The sequence below is a fragment of the Triplophysa rosa genome, linkage group LG8, assembly GCF_024868665.1.
Source record: "Triplophysa rosa linkage group LG8, Trosa_1v2, whole genome shotgun sequence".
NCBI classification, from domain to species: domain Eukaryota; kingdom Metazoa; phylum Chordata; class Actinopteri; order Cypriniformes; family Nemacheilidae; genus Triplophysa; species Triplophysa rosa.
Genome location: NC_079897.1, coordinates 21,535,167 through 21,550,749, shown reverse-complemented (window position 1 = coordinate 21,550,749; position 15,583 = coordinate 21,535,167). Strand labels below are relative to the sequence as shown.

General features: G+C 39.7%; 1 protein-coding gene across 1 annotated transcript in view; it reads left to right on the top strand.

Moving 5' to 3' along the window:
• The first annotated feature begins 384 nt into the window (after positions 1-384).
• si:dkey-12j5.1 (uncharacterized) overlaps positions 385-15,583 on the top strand; it is a 75,414-nt gene continuing 60,215 nt past the window's right edge. The window contains exons 1-8 of the mRNA XM_057340775.1: positions 385-574; positions 894-994; positions 1,085-1,231; positions 1,315-1,464; positions 2,444-2,550; positions 3,285-3,408; positions 5,248-5,364; positions 6,697-6,765. Of these exons, the coding sequence (XP_057196758.1) occupies positions 508-574; positions 894-994; positions 1,085-1,231; positions 1,315-1,464; positions 2,444-2,550; positions 3,285-3,408; positions 5,248-5,364; positions 6,697-6,765 (882 nt within the window). The 5' untranslated portion in view covers positions 385-507. The remainder of the gene's footprint in view (positions 575-893; positions 995-1,084; positions 1,232-1,314; positions 1,465-2,443; positions 2,551-3,284; positions 3,409-5,247; positions 5,365-6,696; positions 6,766-15,583) is intronic.

The window sequence follows — 15,583 nt, the reverse complement described above, 5'->3', positions numbered from 1 at the left end:
ATCGTGTATACACATTGCATTACATCTGAAACAAACGATAATATTCGTTTTCGCCGTGTCATATGACCCCTTTAAATAAAACATTACATCTAATAGGAAATATTAAGGGAAGAGATTAGGAAACAAATTTCTATAGAAATTAGTGTCAAAAACATACTTGATGGACACAACAATAGAAGTTTAATAAGTTACCTGAAAAGAACTGGATTAATTAACAGAATTTAATATTTTGTTTTTCTATTTTATTTAATTATTTATGTTATTTTTTAATATAGAAATATTTGGGAGGTAGTTGACTCAGGCCCACACTCCAGTATAGTAGGTGGCAGTAATGCACCTTATCGTTGGATGCCGTCCGCCATTAAAATAACAAGAAGAAGAAGTCAACCCATCCGATTCACGTTAGCCCATGCGTGTGCTCACGCTGGCAAGTGATCTTCGAGTGTTGTGTAGCGTGAAGTCCCATTTCTGCATTACAAAGTGACATAAATACGCGATCAAGCAACAATGGGCGGCCAAGCAAAAGCAAAAAAGCAAAACAAACCTAAAAGAAAAGACACAAAACCACATGAAGGTATGTCAGTTTTGGCCATTCATACTATACTATACTATTTACAGTAACGTTACCACTCCGGTCATATTGCGGCTGGTTCGCTATATGTATTGCAATTTATTTAAATAGTTGAGGTCAACTATAACTTTAAACACTTTAATAATGCCGCATGGTTTAAACTTCTCTTCTTTCCATTGAATAGCTTGCTTGCTTTGATGGAAACATAACTGTAAAGTCATGTTTCATATGTCACTTGAGTTTAATGCTATATTTATATAAAAGGATGGCCATGCTTAATCAGACTTAATCATATTAACATTAAACTGAAATCTGTGATCAGAAAACAGGATGACACCTCAGGAAAGAATGAAAGCTAAAATGCATGAAAAAGCAAAGAAGAAAACAGCAGAAAAATACACTGTTGATCAATTATTGGAAAAGGTAATATCTAATACATTCTTGTGTTGCATCAATTATAAATATATTAATAAAACATAACTTCTTGTTTAAATACTTGTCTGTCCCTTTCAGACTGAAGAACGTATTGACAACTTTGACTTTGACATGGCAAGACTCTTCTGTCAGCGAGCGCTGGACATCGAACCCACTAACCTGTCCATCCTGGACATGCTGGGGAACATCTGTGCTGAGCTGGGAGATGTAGAGAAAGCCAAACAGATATCTTTTGCACACTTGGAGTGTATGATCTTGTTGATGTATTTGAGCATATGTGTTTGTTACGGGCCTTGACAGAGGTGTGCGTGTTTCTGAAGGCCTTGGAACTCAGTCCAGAGGAGGGCCACAGTAAATACATGTACCTGGGACAGATTCATACAGGCATGGAGGCTGTACGGTATTTCAGCAAAGGCATCGAACTCATGCTAAATACTATGGATAAACTCTCCAATGAGGCAAGACGCTACTTAACACACTACACTGTACATGGACTTGCAAACACATTACTTGTCAGAAAAGCATCTTTCAGTGTTGAACCCTCTAAGCCAGTGGTTCTCAAACTTTTTTGTTGTAAGGCCCCTTTTGTGTAGAGTGCATCGCTTTGCGGCCCCCCAAATAAAAATCTTAGACTTAGAATTTCAGTTAAACCAAAAACGAAATCTGGTATACAATGCTGGAACATCAATACTTTTGGTTGGTGGGTTATTTTTCTGATGTTGGATTGATTTATGATAAATTTTTAAAAATCTGCGTCCCCCGGATTCATCTTGGGGGGCCCCCAGTTTGAGAACCACTGCTCTAAGCTTTAGTTAATGGATGATTTTGAATAAACTTTATGTGGTGTGTTGCATTTTCCAGTGGACAACATTGATTAAGGTTACCTGGCAATTCAGTGTATTGTGTTCTGAAAAGCACAGAGATAACATTGACTTAATAGCAAGAGGCATGTTGTTATGCTGAGCCAGTCTCATTGTTTTGTATTTGTGTCTGTGGCGGGGAAATGGAAAAGACAGGAGGACATATGTGTTGTGCTCCTGTAGGTGGAGGGCTATTGAAAAGCAGTTGGTCACAGACATGGTTTCACATCAAATCAAACTGGAATCAATTGAAATGACTGCTCAAGCTGTTCCTGTCTGGATTACATTACTGTGTATTGGATTCGGATACTCTAAACAATGCTCTGAGGCATACAGGCCCAGTCTAAATGACAGTGTCATTGTCTTTGGGTAGAATTGTGCCTGTTTATACAAAAAGAAGGTAGATAGATTTCTTGGGATATGTGCAGTTCTTACTTTAAGCATTAGGGGGCAGTGAAACATAAGCAAATATGAGTCCTGATGTGTTTCTGTGTTAGTTCTGCTTATCTGATTTGACAGTTTGCACATTGCAATATTATCCCTAATACAACGATAACTGATTTCTGTGTCTTGATAGGCCAGTGCATTCGGCGCAGCTGCATTCCCCTCTGATGGTGACATCACCAAAAAGGATGTGTCTGTGGCCTTCTGTTCCATCGCTGAGATCTTCTTCACCGATCTTTGGTAAATATCTTTCTGTTTTCTTAGAAATCCTGGCGTTTGCTCGACTTCCGTTCTTTGTTTGCCATGGCCTTTCCCCACTCATTTCATTTCTCAAACTCTTTGACTTTCTGTACCTGATGATATGATCCCCCACACGCACACCTGGGATGCGGCAGACCGGAGCCCATCTGCTCTGAGACCTGCAGAAAAGATCTAATCACAGACTGGTTGATAGAGGGATGGAGTGAGGGAGAGGGTTGGCAATTCAGGGATGGGGAAACGGTAGGAGAGAGATGAAAATTAGCATTAGATTGGACTCGGGGTTGATTGCTTAGAATCGTTGCACAGCGTGACTTTATTCTTATACACCAACTAGGAACTTTAAATTCAAAGCATCAGGGAATGGTCAGGTTTATTGGTAATGTGTTACAGCCATACCATTTCACACACCGGTGTGCATTATGAAGGTATAGCAGTAGCCTCTAGCAAAGTGCCTGTGACTCTTCTCATGATGTATGGCTGTGTGTGTGTCGGGCTGTGTTATTTTGGTTGTTGTACCTGCAGGCGATACTTGAAACTAGAAACCCAAGAAGAAATAATAGCATTTGGAATAATGCGGATGCCCATAGTTGCTATAAAAACTCTTAAGTTATTTGTCAAATATTTGTAAACGTTTCTCGAAAAATTCAATTCGCTGGTCAATGATCCATAAAATGTGAGTGACTTTTATGTGTCACTGCTTTATCGTCTGGCAGCATGGAGGAGGGCGCTGCTGACCGCTGCAAGGAGGCCTTGGACAAAGCTCTGCATTACGATGAACACAACCCTGAAGCCTTGCAGCTGATGGCCAGCTACCTGTTCAGCATCGAGAAAACAGAGGTACGACAGTACATCCGCCGAGCAAATTGCCCAGATCTCCTTCGCTGTCTGAGTGGTTTAATGCACTCCCAGAAAGAGGAAAATAAGCCTCCGGCTTGCAGTCAGACCATCATGGTTATTACTTGTAGGCTTTTTATAAAGCTGTGAGCAGCGGGTCATTATAAAGTTGTAATTAGTGTAAGTGAAGAGAGCCGAGTCATGTGTTTTTCAGACAGACTTTGCGAGAGAGTAAGCTTTTAGCCATGTTTGGTTGTTTTCTTTTATGAGAGGGACAGTAAAAGATGGGAAAAGAAAGAGATTGCTAATGAATTATAAGCCATTAATAGAACTCCGATATTTAAGAGGATTTAGAGAGGACTTTTTTAGACCACTAGGGGGCAAATTGAGCTAAGACTAATGTTAAGCTGGATTGTTTTAAAGGGATAGTTCACTGAAAAATTAAAAATGTTTTCTTAATTTACTCACACTCATGTCATTTAAAACGTTCAGAAAAGAAGATATTTTGAAGAATGTTGGTAACCAAACAACATTTGCCCCCCATTGACTGAGACATTTCTCAAAATATCTTTATTTGTTATTCACAGGAGACATAAAGTCATACGTGTTTGGAATGACATGAGGGTGAATAAATGTTGGTCTTATAACATTTGTGAGCATTTTAGGTTTCATTTGACCTTTCATTTACACTAAGAAAACCGACAATACAACAATCAATTAACTTGCTCTTTGTGTTTTCTAACCACCTTCTTCTTATGCCTACTTTCCTCCTTAACCTGTAGTAATTTCTCTTAAAGGGGACAAATGACAGGGCTAAAACGAATAGTATCGTTTGTTTCAGATGTAATGCAATGTGTATACATGACTTAAGGTTCAAAAACGCTGTATTTTCCACATACCGTGCATGTTTGTATCTCCTCTTTGCCCCGCCTCTCTGAAACGTGCAGATTTTTAACAAAGCTCATCGCTCTGAAAAGCGAGGTGTGCTATGATTGGCCAGTTAATCAGTGCGTAGTGATTGGTCGAATACTGCAAGGGTGTGACGGAAATGTAACGCCTCTTACCATATTTGGAACATCAGGTTCCAAAGCAGTTGTACTGACAGGTACGCCCACCTTACTTGCGTATACATTTTGGCGGTCTTAGTCAAATCATACCACGCACTGACGTGGATTTGTGGGGGTGTGGTTACACGAGGCGTTTCAGGCAGGTCTGGGTGTGCATTCGCTTTTAGATAGAATGCATCTTTTGTTCCGACACTTGAATTTTTGCAATTTTACATGTCTAGTACTTGCATGGGCAACTTGTAACACACCAAAGACACAGAAAAACACGTGTTCGCGCCTTTAACATACCCTGCTTTATTCCGTTCTTTACTTCTGCCTCCAGTCATACGCTCTCTCTTACTATCCTGCTACATCATATTAAATAATATTTCTGTTAACATGTCCTTTTTCCTCTTATCCTATTCTACTACACTACCTTAAATTATGTCATATTTCCTTTTACCTTGTCCTGCTTCCTCTCATTCTATCCTACTACCTATCATACTCCATCTGATCCTGAACAGCTTCCTCCTGTGCTTCTGTGCTACAGCATCTCCTCCTGTAATACTTTGTACCTTCAGGTGTCCTATATAAATTTCTTTCATCTCATACCACTTCATCCCCTACCTCTCGCTGTATACCATTTCTTCTCATCCTGCCCTGTTTCACCTTTTCCTATCCTACTTCTTCTCATGCCTTATCTTGACACAGCCTGAAAGATGTGCATTTACTTGTATGTTTACAATCGGAGTGCACAGCCTAGAACTTTCAACTTTTTCATTATGGTTGTATGCAGGAGGGACGAGTGTACCTGAAGAAGAGCGTGTCGTCATGGTTACCCAGTCTGCAGAAAGAGGAAGAGTCGGAGGAAAGAGCGGAGCAAGATATGGAGGAGGATGAAGATCAGACTAAGGTATGTTTGCTTTCCAAAGGTGGCGTAGAAATGGGATGAAGGCGGCATATATCCTGACCTCTCGGATGAACTCTGTTTGATTGCATTGAAGGGAGTAGAGTACTATGACTGTAGAAGATTTAGCTCTGAAAGGAACCGAGGACGAAAGGAAACAAACAAGCTTACTTATCTTCATTTTTCGCTCAAAGCCAGGCCAAGGCTGTGGCAGTCTGCCGCAAGCCCAGGCCTGAGGCCACACACACACACAGCCTTCCCTTGCATCCCTCAGGTGACCACGTTTCTGCACAGGCACGGTCTCATGACTCTTAAAACCCTGTTTTTTTCCTTCGGGCTACTGTGTTCTGTCTGCATCTCCAAATGAATTTTCTCAGCTCATCTGTTAAGTAGGGCTTCGCGCTGCAGTGGAAACCACAGAAAAACAAACCTTACCTGAACTGCCTCGTGGAGGGAATTTCTAAAAGTGCTTGTTTACTACCCTACTGGTTAAAATTGCAGAGAATATGCTTGGTGAATCGCTTAAATGTGCGATATGTAGATGCAGCATCGCTATGGTTTTCAATCGGAAAATTTTGGCAGGTAGGAAGGGGGGGGGGTGTGTTGTACGCCTGTTTGTACAGTCAAAGCTTGGTGTAATTGGGTTCAGTGCCCTCATTATCAACCCTTTTTATATTGCTGATTCAGTAACAGCTCATCCAGCGAAAAGATTATAAATAGATTGTGCAAAATACAAAATAACACCACAGACAGGCTGAAGTCAACACAAAAGAAGAGGTGAACCTGATGCTGCCATGTTTTTCAGAAAAAGGAAGAAAAAAAGGAATTTACACAGTCCATCCAGATCTTTGTTTATTTAAAAGATGCAACGTTAAATGCAAAAGTTTTTGCATGCTGTCCTCTTTGTATTATTAGATTAACAAAATACATTATTTGGTTATTTCTGTCCTGAAAGCAGTGTTATAATTATTGTACGGTACATAAAGAGGAATGTAAAAACAAAGCAAAACCGTCTTTACATAAATGGTAACTGTAGTGCTCTTGTAGCCAGATGAACAGATGAACTACTTTTGCAATTTAACTGCTGCAAATGGATTTTTCTCTTTAAACACTTTTTGTGTTTTCCTTCAAAGTATCCTAACTTGCCGTGAACCTGCAACGTTCCTTTAATGGAACAATAATTGAAGATGCTTTTAAAGTGAAAACTTCAAAAGCGTTTGTTCATTTATTACTGGAAAAAGAACTGCTGGATGACATAATACATAACTAATTAATAATTCCTGATAGGAACATTATCATAATTAACTTTTTTGCTATTTCTTCTTTTGTCTTTCTTAGAGCAACATCCCACCATATGAATCCAGAATAACAACAGGCAAACTGCTGATCGAGGCAGAGGAGCACGAGGTAAGAGGGTGCACTAGCTTCTCTCTCAAAAAATGTTTTCCATGGTTCAATAATGAATCTGTTACTTTAAAGTAAATAGCGTTGTAGCTGTCAATAATTGTTTAGAACTTTAATGGTATGTTATATAATCTACAGTGGTGTGCATAATAAATGGGTATCCACTTCCTTAGAAGGGCATTTTTAAAGGTATAGTTCACCCAAAAATGAAAATTCTGTCATCATTTACTCACCCTCCTGTCATTTCAAACCTGTATGACTATCTTTATTCTGCAGAACACAAAAAAAGATATTTTGATGAATGTTGGTAACCGGACACCCATTCACTTCTACTGCACGGACACAAAACCAATGCAATGCATATTCTTTTCTTTCTTTGAGCAAATGATGACAGAATTTTCATTTTTTGGTGAACTATTACTTTGTGTTGTACTGTAAGAAAATGTCATTTATATTTATCTGGTGTTAGCAGAGTTTCATCTAAGTAGCTGATATTAATAATCTGCCCTGGCTGTGCAAACAAGTTTAAATACTTTAAGAACACATCTTGTACTAGTACACTCATATTAGCTGTACATCTCACAAACTAAACTTAAGGTACCAGCTGTGTTGTGTGTAATGAGACTTGAGCCTCACAGGTTTGATGTGTTTTCTGCGTCTTTCTTACGGTGTTATAATACAAGATATTTGTGAGAGAAGATAGATCCATAAGATACTTGTGCCTGCTTATTATTGACTTCACATATTAAAGCTGCAGTTCTTAACTTTGGCCTCTTTGTCGCCATCTCAGTTTGAAACATAAATAGTCATTTATTTGCGGAATTGCTGGATTGCTGAAATGACTGCCTGCTCACACCCGCATTAGAGCACATCTGTACATCAACGTGACAGTTACGAAACGTTTAAAAACATCACTAAATTATGTTTTATTGACAAGGTTCGGGAGGAGCCGTTTAGATAATTAACTCGGCTGGCTTTCGATTAACAATCACAGCAATCATCCTACCAGCCTATAAGTAGTCAAGCCTACTCACCTCCATTCTCTCGGACGTTTCGCAACATTCCTCCTCCACCCCGACTCCACACCACTAGTCCGTTTCTTACCTCAGCACTGGGGGGTATGATCCGGGACCGGGCACACACCGAGCCCGGAGCCCTCTCCCCGGTCAAGGGGCAGGTGCTCCGAGTTCGAGGAGGATTAGCGAGCTCGGAGCCCTCGCCCCGGGAAAGCACGCCAAACACGCATACTGTCCATCCCAGTTCATTAGCTGCGAGGCGAACTCGTGTATATAGAATCAGTTGTAGCATTTGATATCGCGCCACGCCTGATGTAGACAAAAACTATAACGTTAAATGACATGGAAAATACCGCTTACTTTACGTCCTACAAGTAATATATGTGAAACATGTCGTCTGAACACATACAATATCTGCCGCTTTTGTTCTGACTACATGAAACTAAGACCTAAAAAAAAATCAAAAATCGTTAATAAGAATTCAGCTACACACATTCTAAGATAATCAACCAACGGTCAAATAACAGCTTCCATGACTTTAACATCGGCTGTGAAAGCTGTTCTGTGTAATACACTGATATTGTGTGTGTGTGCCCATAGCCTCTAAAACACTTCTATGAAACGTCCTTTGAAGTCCTGCTTGCAAATTCTCCTGGTCAATCTGCTTGTTTTATTATCGAACTCTGGTCCAATATAAAAAGGCAAACTAACGCTTTGTTAGTGTTAATTAATATAACCCGCGGTCCGTTGTCATTTCCCTCGCCATAGTAGGAACATTTTTTTCGACCTCTAACAAAGATTGACGTTTGCACATGCACTAGCAGACCTCCATTACACTTCGATCGATCCGCATGTTTTTAACTGATAAAGTGAAGTTGACGCCATTGTTACTGTTTATTGCTAAAAGTTTATGAATACACGTGCACTGAGAGGGGCACCGACCAATCACAACAGCCTGAGAAGCGGAAGCTCGCTGATATGGTATGGGTGGGACATCTTCACACAGACACTCTAAGTCGGGAACCAATCACGATAGACCTGGTCAGCTTTACCAATCGGAGCGTTTTGGAAGGAGGGACTTTATATAGACCGGAAGAAATCCAGTCGTTTTGTTAGAAGAGGGACAGCGGTGAACAATAGACTTGAAATATGTGAAATATAAAGCGTTTTTTGAAATTAGAAACATGAACATCCATTGTTAAACACCCAAAAAACATAATCAAAGCCTCAAAAACAGCAAAAGAATGGCTCCTTTAATAAATTGAGATGTTTACATGACATTCCCCAGATGATCGCTTTTAAACACAGCCATCTAGATGATGATTTAAATTCAAAGCGACTGTTATAAGAATGAACAACATTCGGTTCCTCTCCTTTGTGTTTATGGATGTGATGTAATGATGCAAAGAGGTACTCCCCCAACTTCAAATGTCCTGCATGGGGCGACCCGACCCATTATCATAAGCTTACCGTTGTGAATCAGGGTAAGATAAGACAATTGCTGTCTATGTATTTCTGATTATTTTTTACCCCAAAATGATCGCGGATTGTGGCATTAAGCTGGTATCATATCAGTGTGTCAAATAACATATTTAATAGGGATGCACCGAAATGAAAATTCTTGGCCGAAGCCGAATTAAAATGAAACACTTGGCCGAAGGCCGAAGGCCGAATACCGAACACTGAACATGGCTTTTTGCATTGCTTCTATTTATTTAGCCAATTTTTTCACTATTGCACAAACTGAATGGTCAAAATGTGCTTTTTATATTTTGTCTTGCTTTTCAATATAATACAATATAACTTAAAATTGAGCAAAACAAGTAGGCTAAATTAAAACAAAAAATTGAGCCCCATCCCTTGTTGAATAGCCTATATTAGGCATATAACTGACTGCAGAAAGAATGTACTGTAGCTACTCTGAACTCCTACAACAAAACACAAGTGTCATTCAACATTATAAGATTAAAATATGAATAAACAAAAACTGTTGGATTATTATAGGCTAAACTGCAAAATGATTTAATGAAAAAAAAAAACGTCCATGCAAGCAATTCTGACTGACATCCATTTCAGTTCACGTCTCTCCTCCAAACTCCGCCCACACAAGCTGACGTTCTCTCAGAAGGTGCACTCGTGGCCGGGATGCCCAGAACGTACTTTGACAAGTTGTTTAGTACAGGGAACTGTGTGCACAGGAGCACTGTATGATGTCAAACAATGTCGCGAGTGGCGGGGCTACTGTCAGACCGCCCACTCCAGTCTGAAGTACACAAGTTACCAACCGGTAAAGACGCTTTCATTCAGAAATTTACTCCGGCGTGGCAAGTTCCGTGCTTTAAAATGCTCCACACACTGCCGATGGGTTTGCTGCATTAATAAAACGTGCACACGTTGCTCTCGCTCTCTCTCTCTCTCTCTCTATCTGCGCAGGTTGCTGCTTAATCATATCACACAGGGGCGTGATTTCCAATGGGGACAGGGGGGACATGACCCCCTCACTTTTCAAAATCCCGTTCGTGTCCCCCTCACTTTCAAATTTGTTTGTAATGATTTTTTAATCGCACGCTGTCATCGCCACGGAGAAGTACTAGGACCAAGCAGGACACAGAGAGTCTGCTTGTGTCGATGGGCACGTCGCGTACAATAGCTCACTGAAGATTGTTTTCAATCACGTGGTTTTGATTTGAATTTTGTTTCGGTAGGCTATGTTAAGCTGTTTCCTTATAATGGACCTCTATGGGGAAGAAACGTGTAGCGCGTGATTTATTACTTTTTTCGTTTAATAAAGACTCGTTCTTTTAACAGCGGTTAGTGTTTATGACAAGGTTTGACAGAAATGTGGGCTTCCCTGGTCATTGTTTAGGTACGTTAAACCTCATTAAGCATTTTAGAAAGTCATCTAGCCCGTCTCCTCCCCAATACAGAATAAATAACCAAACCGCAAGCATCTTATTGTTGTGTTTATCAGTATATTCTCATAATGTATATGTAACAATGTTCAAAGCAAGGAAGGAAGAAGGAGGCGGGAACCGGCGAACGTAGAACCAACTTTTAATAAAATAAACAAACAACAAAACGAATGTAAAGTGCCGACAGCTCCCTCATGGTCGACTGCCGGTCACACAAACATAATAAAACATAACATAAACTCCAGGCCTGGTCCTCTCTCGTCCTTCACTGTTGTTGCTCCTCCTTTTATGCTTCCGGAGCTCCTCCGTGAGAGATGCGAGACCGATGCAACGCGCTCTTTTTCACTCGCGTCACCGGCCTCGCGCCGTTCCCTCACGTAAAGTAAAGTATACGATTATGGTGGATGCTGATGTCTTAAATAGTCTAAAGCTATGATTTAATACAGGTTTGCCTTGAACAGACGCTTGCTGAACGCATTCTTCTTTTATGGCAGGCAGGCTGGCTTGTGGCAAGAGGACTTACCGCCACCTACTGTCCCTGTGTATTTATATATCTGATCTTATGTTTGACATATCATATTTTACTGTTATATATGAAAAACGTGTGTGTTTCGCTGTAGCGTTATGAGAACGGGTTTAGGTTGCAACCATTTGATGTCACGGATTTTGACGCAAAAAAAATGGCGGCCTCCGAGTAAAAATATTTTTTCAAAGTTTATGAATACTATGACAGTTACACAGTTTTTTTTTTCACATTTATAAATTTGATGACATTGTTAATATATCTAGTCATACATCTCTCTATACCCAAGGTTCCTTTTAAGGTGAAATCTATCATTGTCCGTCGTTGGTCGGTACATTAGTCCTCCAGCACAACTACAAGGGCAAAAGGGATATATTAGTGTCAAGTAACAGCACTCCTTGTCAGACAAAACCATGTCTTCAGTTAATAACGCTAAGACTAGGACAGCTAAAGATTTGATCCCTTTAAACCCATCGGCTCCTTTTCTATCAGAGGTAAGGCTACCTTTGAATAATGCAGGAATGGTATTTTATTTGCACTTTATTGTGACCTTTCTATTGTGAGTGAATGTGTAGTAAAGGCCTCTTTGTGCAGAGACTGTGAAAGATCTGACACCTGTCCAGCACACAGAGAGAGGTATCGGAAAAATAGAAAAGAAAATTTGAATAATATAGAGAAAGAATGACGGGAAGAGAGACATAGCGAAATGAGACGCTGGAAAAGCGTACGCCGGCTCGAGAGAATGAGAAATTGACAGCTTCGTTCCAATCGCTCTTGCTTATATTTGTTCTCTCCATCCTGAGCGGCAAGTGAAGGAGTGCATTCTGCAGTCTGACTTTTTTCTGCACTGCCTCAGCCGAACACAAATAGAATCTCCTCTCAGCACGGGGGAAATATTAATATTAAAACCAGTCACCTGGCTGTCTGTCAAAATGATGCCAAAGGTTGCGGGGTCGTCTCTGCGACAGCGGGTGTTTAGACAGAAGCCGGGCCCCCCAGCAGCAGGGCGCTTTGATTGGACAGCTGGGAAAGGTGAGCAACTCTAAACAGTGTGAGAGAGAAAGAGTAGTCCAAGCTCTGAATGTGCCGTTTTAAAAATAACATTTTCTAGCAGCAAAGTGAGAACCGAATCCTAGTTGTTGCTTTGTTCTGCTTTAGAACAACATGTACTCAGGATAGATCTTATTTCTTAATAAATGTTTTTAGTCATATCGGGAATGATTTATCATTGCACATTATTCTAAGGATAAAAGTATGCCTCTGAAACAGTATATTACTTCTGCTGGCATAACAAAGGCCATGTGGGTGGAGATAAAATCTGAATTAGACCAATAAAATCTAATTCAGATCCCATTGAATACAATGAAATTCCAGCCCACATTACATCCCCTTTAATATTGTTTCCTCGTGAACTGTCACATTGCGAAAGTTACTTTTAAAAAGTTTGTTGCAAAGGCAATTTTAAGCTTTTTCAAGCAAAAATATAGAAACAAAACTGTTAATAGCATATTATTTTACATCATTAATATTTATATTTCCAATATAAAATAGCATGAGAGAGATTGATCTTTATTAATAGGTTGTTTTGTCAAAATTTTGGCACAACATAGGGCACATTTATGGTTTATTTGTCACTCTTGACTGGATGATCATATGATTATGACTCTCATGATTATATTTTTAGCCCAAAATGCTTGCTCATAGCATGTGTATGAATGTGTGTGTACCCTCCCCATAACGTTCTTCTTCAGCAAATACAGTGTTAGCTTTGTTGCTTATAGTGTGTGTGTGTGTGTGTGTGTAAGTGTCAGATAGTGTGACTCAGAATTAGTTGTCAGGACTCGAGAGTCTGTCTGTGTGTGTGTGGTGGCAGGACATGCTGCATGAGCTAACTCAATATTAGCTGGGCCTTTTCCTGCTCCACTCCAGCTGGGTCAAAGCCTGACACACTGTGTGACAGCACAAGATTGATGTCTTCCTTTGCCAGTGGCTTGAAAAGAAGCAGGAGAGGACAGACTCACAGGGCTGCAGAGTGTCAGAAATAGAGTGGGCAGAGAGCAGAAAGTGAGTCAAAAAAGCAGTGGTTAAGAATCTATTTAAACAAAGTGGCGAAGGTACTTAATGCCAATGTCAGAGGACTTAATTATCTCTAAAGAGGCAGATATTTAAAGAAACTCAAACCCTAGGGACTTAAACAGTTATGCACACCTAGATTCTTGCTATCTAATGAGCGTATACCAGTGCACTAGTTCAAATGAACCCAGACTTCTTGTAATCTTTTGTGCAGAGCACCCTGCATTCAGTTTAAGTGAACAGTGCCCACTAAAATACTATTTGAAGACCTCATACTTGTTTGAAAATGTAATTATTTTTTTTTTCTTTACAATGTTTTCAATGCTAGAATGAATAAAAATATGATTCTTTGGATAAACGCATCTGCCAAATGCATGCAAATGTATATTTAATGTAAATTATATGGTTACTTTACTAAGACACGTGCTTGATATTGAGGGTAATGGTCTGCAAGCAAATTATACAAAAAAGACCTTGAGGCCAGTTAAACATATTGCAAAAATGGAAAAGGGCTAGCATTATTTGTTTTTTTAGATGCAGCATTTGTACAAAGTGTGGCTTAAGGGACGAAATGCATTTTGTGTGAACAGATTTGGGATTTCCTTGACATTCTGGAAGTGAAGTCAAGGTACTTAAAAGGATATTTCACCCAAAAATGAATCATTTATTCACCCAAAAATGAATCATTTATTCACCCTCATGTCATTTCAAACCTGTATGACTTTGTTTCTTCTGCAGAAGATATTTTGAAGAGCGTTGGTACCCAAACAACACTGGCCCCCATTGACTTCCATTGTATAGACACAGAACCCCTCAAAATTTCTCAAAATATCTTTTTACATTCCACTTAAAAAAAAGAGTCATATATAGGTTTTGAACGACACGAGGGTGTAAATGATGAACAGAATTTTTATTTTTGGGTGAACTGTTCCTTAATACCGTGCACTTGGAGTAGGTCTGCATGATAATGTATCGCGATACCACCAAATCCTATTGTAATCGAGCTGGCTGCAATATGCAATGTGTCGATATTTTTTTAATGCGTCGCTTGTCCGTGAAGCACGGCTCTGGGATCAGTAGGAAATGCTGCTCGATCTAAAAGCAGTGCGAGTTTGAGTCTCTTATAATGTGCATTTGAAAAAGCAACACCCGTCAAACATGATCATTATAAATATACTTTATTATCATAAAAATACCTGATGAGGCTTGAGTAACAGTGATAAAAAGTCCATAGGCATTTCCTAGATTCTAGAACGTGTTATGGTCTTCTTCTGCAGTGCGTATTTGGAGTTTCCGCACGAGAGCGCCCTCTGGCTTTCGGATGCAGCAGCATTTTCCCGTACTTCACTCAAAAGCTGTGCATAAATCATGTGATATTTATCGTCGGTTTATCGTGACAGCCCTAACTTGGAGATAGATCTTGAATTGTCCCCATGCTTAACATTGGCACCATGAAATCTTGTCCGAAATACTTCATTAGATTAAACCAGAAGTAAAAATTGGTTTAATAGAAGTCACTTTTTGAATACAAAACAACTGTTCAAGTGTATCATCGACGTCAGACTACCTTCATACAGGATTAACAACATGTCAGCTGTAGATGTATCTTGCACAGTGACTTTCATGTGAGTTAAAGGAGCATATGACAATCTCTTAGAGACTAAGCTGGATTTAAAGCTTTAACACGTTTCCACATCATCACTGGATATGCATAACGCTCTCTCTTTTCCATCTCTTTCTCTTCTGCTCTTTTGTTGTCTGCGTGTTGGAGCTCGGTGAGAGAGTCATCAGTAATCCAGACCTGCTCTGATAGGAATGATAATTTTTGAAGATACTCTTTTCCCTCCATCAGTCTTAGGAGACTGAGGTGTATTTTTAGAAGGAGGGAAGCTGTGTGTGTGAGATGAGGCATTCACATTTTGTGATTATTTTTTTTGGGCTGTACTTTGATGTATGGAGAATGTGTAGCCTATGTGTTATTAAAGCAATAAGCCCCAAGAAGCCTTCGCGTCGTGCCACAACGCCCATAGCTGTTATAAAATGTACTGTAACCCACTGCTTCGCAGGGCTTATTTCTTTAATAAAACAGTTATTCCACATGCGTAGCAAGGTTTCATAAAATAAAGTAAATAAAGTGATATTTAGGCTATGTAAGGCAGTCAGCCGTTATAAATATTTTATATATATTTTATAACGGCTTAGAACTCGGCTCAGCCAATCAGAATCAAGGACAGTCTTAAGTGAATCTTACATACTGCACATAATCATTTACATTTTCACAGTTGGTTGATTACAAA